Raw genomic sequence first — 7,370 nt, forward strand, 5'->3', positions numbered from 1 at the left:
ATGCAGAGCTGATGCAGCCCGTAACTTATTCAGCCCTTGACCCCTAAAGGAAGGAAAGTGACGTGGTGCCTTCGGATCAGGACCAGAATTGTAGCTTCCAGACAGGCTGTGACCACCCAGCCCCTTTGCTGCTTTCTTGCTGGGGGGTAAGAGAGCAGGAAGAAGAGAGGAGCTATTAACCCAAGCCTGATGTGGGCCTCCATCATCTCCCCCTGCTGTCTGTGAGAAGAGTGAATCAATATGATACGCAATAAAATCACCTGATATACATGCCACTGCCCTGATAGCGAGACTGGATTAACATGAATTTGGAGGGGGTGCTTTTTTAAAAAAAAAAAAATTACATTGTTCAGCCATCTGTTGACCAAATTTCATATATATTGATTTATCATTTCAAAAAGACAAGAGGCAAACATTTTAGTGTGTATTTAGTACTTTGCCTCTGCTTCCAAAATCACAGTTTGGATTATAATGGTTATATGGATGATCCACTTTCAAGCATTATATTCATTAACACAATGGTGAACTGAGCATCAATGAATGCCAGCAATCCTAATGTCCAATGCAACAGGAGCAATCACATTTTGTCATACTTGGTATTGATCAGTATAATGAATTAATGCAAAGGAATGAGAGAATTAAGTCAGTATATCACTGCTGCCACTCATGCTCATTGTAGCAATTCGAAGCTCTATTGTTGGTTCTAAATTCTCATGACACTGTTAAGCTCTTACTTATCCCTGATCTAGAGTTGCTCAATGATCAACAAAAAGCTGCATTTCTCACTGAAGCTATCATGAATGGAATTTTTAAACTGACCCAAGAGTATAACTACGATGGATATAGCGCTACATCTTGGGTTTGTTTTTCTCATGCATTCATGTTTCCATTTTGGAAAAGTAGAGTGATATTCTGACACAGCAGAGGTCTATACAAACCGCTGAGGTTGCCAGACCCCCTGCACCCCCCTCCACTCCCCCGTGAGGCTCTTACCTCCCACAGAGACCGAAACTCTCGCTGCTCGATCCGCAGGAGCTCGCAGGACTCACGGGTGACGATAGTGGCATGCCGTGGGGTGTTGTCCAAAATGGACTCGCCAAAGGCCGTCCCAATGCCCAGGGTACAGATTGTGACAGCATCCTTCACGGGGAAAGAAAAGATGCCATGAGACAATCTGGACCTCACAGCAGGACAGAAATGCAGGGCTGGACGATACTGACAAAAATTCACATCACAATATTAGAAATGTTTGCGATAAATACTGGAATATTTATAAAAAACAAAGGAGTTGAAAATTATCTGAAATGAACTATAGCCAAATAGATCTTGTTATTATCTACCGATAGAGACTGTCAAATAAGTCAGTGGTGCGGCCGTGAGCTGTGCCCACAGAGGTAAAGCAGTACTGACAAAGCACTTGCTTTTGCTCAATATCGTCTCTATGAAATCCAAAATATTTTCATATGGTAGAAGTCAAACGTCTTTTGGCAGGGCCGTGCAGGTGCTTGACCGGTAAAACTGACCGACCATGGGGCACTCATGACTCAGGACTCTGAAGGGAGCCAATTACAACTGTTCATGCCAAATGAGCAGCTGATCAGGCACCCCCAACTGCTCCCCCAGCCCTCCACCCCCCCCCCCCCCCCCCCCCCGACACATCCCTGTCTTTCAGTGACCAGTTCTTGTTTGCTTTTCTCCTCCTCAGCCATTATTGTTAAAACTCTCATAAACACGCCACACTGCCTATGAGTGAATCCAACAGCAAGGGAGAAAAATATTACGAATGGCTTGGAGAGCGCATGCAGCGCTCATACAAAACAATGCCGGTAAACTTTAGAGTTTTTTTACATATGCTACATAATCTTGAAAAGGGACTACTATTAAAATTGCAGAGCTTACTAAGTTTTGTTTCCTATGCCGCAGTAAAAATGTTTCAGCATAGCTTATTTTCTTAACCCAGCTGACTGTTGTGGTCCTTGCGCTGTGACAACTACATGTGCATATTAGGCAATGTCAATATTAAAATTGTGCTACATTGTGCAGCACTATTAAGAAGACAGCAAAAGATTATTTTGACTGAAGGATATGGATACAATAATATAAGTCAACAATGGATTACAAAGTCATCTCAAGCAATGCACCTGAAGAAGACACTGGGCGGGGGAGGCAGTTTACAGTGACAAATGACCTGAAGAGCTACATGCTACATCCTTACAGCGCTTCCAGGAGCTGTTACCTGGTGGTTGGCTGTCTCAGATACTTTGACATCCAGTGAGCCAGAGAGGACAGCATACCAGCTTGTCCCGATGTCCCCCTGACGATACACTAAAAAACAACAAAAAAAAAAAAAAAACAACTGTAACCATCAGGGAAAGAGGCAACAATATTCTAACACTGATGATATAATGATATAATCTCTGCATTTTCAATACTCTAATACTCAGTAATATCCACATATGATCATAATGAGCCCAACAGAACTTTTTTAGAAGTGTGGAGATTAGAAAATGCTTTAGAAATGGGATGTGACATACAGGTGATGCCCTTATCCAGGAACTCGTAGAATCCACAAAGACAGATCTGCTGGAGAAGATTCAGATGGAACTTCTCAAAGGCCTTGACATTCTTTAGACGGGCGAGTATGATGTCTACATCCTCTCCAGAACGTTCAGCAGGCCTGGGGGAAGGAAAATATTTCTGATCAGTCCTTCACTGAGAACTCAGAAAAAAACAGCAGTAGCAATTATAACACAATAAAAAAATAACAGAATAAAAAATATAAAATTATGATCTCAGCCAGTTTTTGCAGTGACTATGAGAAAAATAAACTTGTTGTAACAACTACATTCATTACTACTGGCAATAAATAAAGACTAATATCTTAAACATGTAAAAGCAACTTTTTCATAAAATGTAAGAACAAACATTGAAGGCACTAATGAAAGTATATATAGATATATATATATTGAGGAATATGTAAGATTATGGCTTAGTTATACCTAATGTTGGTTTTAGTCAAAAAATAAAACTTTGATCACAGCTTCCTCTGCAATTCCCTTCTATGTACAAATCATTGTGAATCAGCCATTTCTCCGGCCCTGGACCAGCATCTTGGCCCCCAAATATCCCCCGCCCCCCCAAAAACACAAATATACGCACAGTGCTCTAATTTTCATGGGATGCACATCGCTGCCAACCAGCCTGTGTGAAAAAAATGACAAAAACCAAACCCTCTGAAAATATACTGTCCCCCTTTATTAAAGCTTTAAACTTCCATTTACATAAAGGTACTAATTACAATAGGGGTCTGGACAACAATTTAACCCGGACTACATTCCCCAACCCCGTCTGTAAATTTTATCATGGGGGGACCCCACGTCGTAAACACTGGACTCAACTACTGCATATTGAGACATCAACAATAACAGCCTGGTTTTAATGTTGGTAGTCTCTCTCAAATACACTATCTCTTCATGTGACCTAGAACAAACCTCAACTCAGCTCTGCTTCACAGTAATGAATGGTTTCTTCACGCACCCTTTAACAATGCAAAGAGCTATAAATATTTCCTAACCGATGACTTTAGCAGAGCAATGCTGAGATGCAATATTATTGCTTATCAAAATGATCAGAAGGGGAAAATGGTTAGACTAAGATTCACTGTTAGAATACCAATCAGAATATATAACAATGTACAGTACTGGAAGATCCAAAGAGCACTGCAGTATAAAGTCAAGTCCCAAGGGGAAACGTAACGGATTTGCAGTATGCAAAAATGATTGTACATTGTTCACATTTTCAGCACCATTTGCGATGGCCAGTGGTGCTATGCAGTGGTAAACACACCTGCTCCAAAAAAACAGCTCTCTACTGCATATGAGAATGCGTCATGGGTATTTGGACTGTGTTGCATTGTGGGTACTTATACATAATATGTTACATGGCAGGACTCCTTTGTCCTGTTTGTGGCAAACTTTAATATTGTGTCCAAATGTCTCTATGACTCAACAAATTCCCAGTATCCACTTCCAGTGGGATGTATGAACAATAAGTTTCATGTGAAGAAGTGGAAATTCAGCTCTTTCCAGATTCTATTTCAGAATACAACACAATGAAAAACAAAAAAGTATGCAAAGTACTAGTATAGCAAAAATACGCACCTAGCTAATGGAAAAACAAATTATCAAATGCAAAAAATGGCACTTTGCAAATGCCATCCTACATGTTTGAACTATAACTGTCATTCATATTACTCATCCATGGATCTTCCAGACACTTAAGCAGTACAGGATCACAAGACGGTACACTGGGCACAAAGCAGGAAACCACCCTGCATTGCAAGGCACACACTCTCACTCAGTATAAGTAATTTCAGTTTGCCTAACTGCATGCTTTTTTTACTATGGAAGGAGAGCCCTGCACACTGAGTGGAGCATGCAGACTCCACACACACAGAGCAGAATGGGACTGGAACAGCAGCAACACTGAACAGCGGCAACACTGTCATCCATCCATCCATCCATTTCCACATCAGTTAAAAAATGCTCAAAACAAAATTCCGAATCACAGTCTAACAAATTTGAAGAGTATAACGTAAAAATGATTAATTACCTACATGCTGTTATACCCCATGTCACTTTAACTAAACATAAAAATGACTTCAAGAAAAGCCAAGTGACACTCTGGACCTGTCCCAAAATGGATTCCAAAGCCGTCTCAAGCAATGCACCCGAAGAAGACATCAGTTAACAGAAAACGGAGACTGGCCATTAGCACAGAATGAACTTACTTCATGTCTCTCCACTCCCTCCATATGGGAAAGAAATAAGCACCTTTACCCTCGCACATAACCCATGTGTTTGCGGCTTTACGACAAGGACCGTCAGGCATATCTAAAGTGGCAGACATAGAAGTGTAATGGTTGAGAGGCAAGCTGCCTTGCACTTGTGTCAGCAGTGTCACGCTGCTAATGGGTTCATTCCCAGATTCTGCCTATTTGCGTTTTCCAAGCTGTTTTGATACATAGTGGTTTACAATGGGAAATCCTCTGTGACATCGGCTTCTCTGAACAAACAGCTAAAGACAATTCCTCCCTTGATGAGGATGCTGTCGATTTGACTACTGTGATTCTAAAGAAAATATCAAGCATTACGCACCATTGGTGCAATGCTCCCAAAGCCTGAGTCATCCAGGCTGGGTGTAAGGCGTGTAGTATAAATGTAAGGCTATTGATCGGCACAGGAATGTTGCAATAAACCATGTCTTTCTGGGCATCGGTAAAAGGTCAGTGTTCAGAACTTTCGGCATATCACAAATCAGGAAGACATCAGACGTCTGTCCCCAAGACATATTATACTGTCTGATGAGATATAATTAAACAATGTGAGGGAGTGGTTTCAACGACAGATATGGCTATGGGTGGCTGTCACACCAGCCAGCATGCTGATAATTAGTTCATTAGGGTACATAATACAGAAAGATGAAAAACAGAATATTAAGTGCCACGTAGGAAGATACTGGCAATTAAACATATATACATATTTTTTTCAGTTCATTTGTTTTCAACATCTTGGACTGATTGTAAACAGTAATTTAATGCTTTATCTCCAGAGGTCATCAATTTGTCCGAACACGGACAAACGTGATAAGAGATCGTCTGTGTCCGAGGCAAAATGTTTTGACTGAGTAAACAAAATCTATGTAGCCTACGTATTTAAATATCCATGTAAAAATTGCAGTTTGATAAAAAATTAAAATACATATACATGTATCCATCAGAATGCACCATGGCGATGACTCCTGTTTATCTCAAAATTATTTTTTCTTCTTAATAATATATTAAATTGTGATCATATTCCAATAAAAAAGAGTTTGTACATGCAACAAACACGCATATAGTTTCCCACTTGCGGGGTTATTGATATCAGATTCGTTTGTTTCTAAATATTTTATGCGTGAGAAAATGACAGAAAGAGACTCCACAGGCGTGACCGTACAGCAAACCACTGGATGAGAACAGCAGCAGCGTGAACCATGTAACTGCAACAAAAGACATCTGCGTTTCTGTCCCCCCTCCAGGTGACGTCCTACTATTCTACTACACAACGGAAACGCTATTTATGCCGCTCTGTAATGAATCAGCCACCACATTCGTGACACTAATATGTGCCATTTACATACATTTATACATCCGTTTATTAAAAAGAATTAGGCGGCAGAAGCTTGGCTCATTTTTAATAATATATATTGTACACACGTTTCAGTTGTGTTACAGTAACCTACGAGCGATGCCTTTTAAAGGAATGACTCACGCCCGATTGTGTATTTCAATTAACATTAACAATATATTTCAAGAGACGTAAAGGTTTGACAGTATATAAATAACACATAAGATTTACCTTGTAGCAAAGCCGCATAGTACACAACAGAAGTGATATCAAACAGAGCTTTGTGAATTCAGTCCATAAATTTGTGTAGTCACAATGGAGGGCAAAAATAACAAAGAAATACTAAGTGGAATTTGTGCAGCTCACCTTTTATCAAGGCAAATGATCCATTCTGCGGATGCGGAAGGATGGGTGGACGTGTGCGCCGCTACCATCTTTGACGGAATCATGGACCCGACCGGTGTAGCTCGAAGATTTACATCATCCGCACATGATAGCGAGCTCCCCGGCTCCCCCGGCTGGCAGGCGCATCGCTACGCTGCCTGCTTCTCCATTCACAGCGGGGGGTCTCACTATGTGTTCGGGTTTTTACTAAAAATTAATCAATGTTTAAAAACAGTACGACTGGCGCTTAAAATATCCGTGATTTTACACGCAAATGGACAATAAAACCCCTTGTGAAAAAAGTGTACTTAAATGTATGTTTTAAAAAGTATATTAAACACAAAAAGTATGCTTTTAAGAAAGTGTTATTTTGGGATGTCTTATTACAACTTAAATGCACTTAAATTGCAATTTATTACTAATTAATTAAAAATACATTAAGTGTTACTTCTGTGTGCTTTTTGGGCATCTAAAGTTGTAATTTAGTAGCATTACAAACATAACGGATTGAAAAGACAAGAAATACACTTGAAATGTATTTTAAATGTACTAACAAGCATGTATATTTGTATAGTGTATAGTGCTATATCATTTAGATAAAAATTTATCTACAAGTGAACTTAAATCAATTTAAATTGTAATTAATCCATAAATAAATTTACACTAAATATGGTGCTTTAAGTATACTTTTATGACATTAAAATATCTTAATAGACTTATAATAACACTTAATTAATGTTAAAGGACATCTATGCTAGTGAACTGGTGACTAACTTAAGTTACTTAAGATTCATTTTAGTAATGCTAACAATCAACTTT

At 39.5% G+C, this 7,370-nt stretch overlaps 1 protein-coding gene across 4 annotated transcripts in view; it reads right to left on the reverse strand.

Annotated features, from left to right (window-relative positions):
- LOC125750355 (rap guanine nucleotide exchange factor 4-like) overlaps window positions 1-6,658 on the reverse strand; it is a 37,581-nt gene extending 30,923 nt beyond the window's left edge. For 2 of the 4 annotated variants that reach the window (XM_049028053.1, XM_049028031.1), the window contains exons 1-5: window positions 6,534-6,602; window positions 3,160-3,201; window positions 2,535-2,677; window positions 2,237-2,325; window positions 994-1,140 (exon numbers count right to left, since the gene is read on the reverse strand). In XM_049028053.1, coding sequence (XP_048884010.1) covers window positions 994-1,140; window positions 2,237-2,325; window positions 2,535-2,677; window positions 3,160-3,201; window positions 6,534-6,601 — 489 coding nt within the window. In that variant the 5' untranslated portion in view covers window position 6,602. Of the gene's footprint in view, window positions 1-993; window positions 1,141-2,236; window positions 2,326-2,534; window positions 2,678-3,159; window positions 3,202-6,533 lie in introns of all 4 variants that reach the window. The other 2 variants (XM_049028064.1, XM_049028042.1) reach the window with 1 other exon arrangement.
- Window positions 6,659-7,370: the final 712 nt, after the last annotated feature.

Source organism: Brienomyrus brachyistius, chromosome 1 (genome assembly GCF_023856365.1).
Source record: "Brienomyrus brachyistius isolate T26 chromosome 1, BBRACH_0.4, whole genome shotgun sequence".
Lineage (NCBI taxonomy): Eukaryota > Metazoa > Chordata > Actinopteri > Osteoglossiformes > Mormyridae > Brienomyrus > Brienomyrus brachyistius.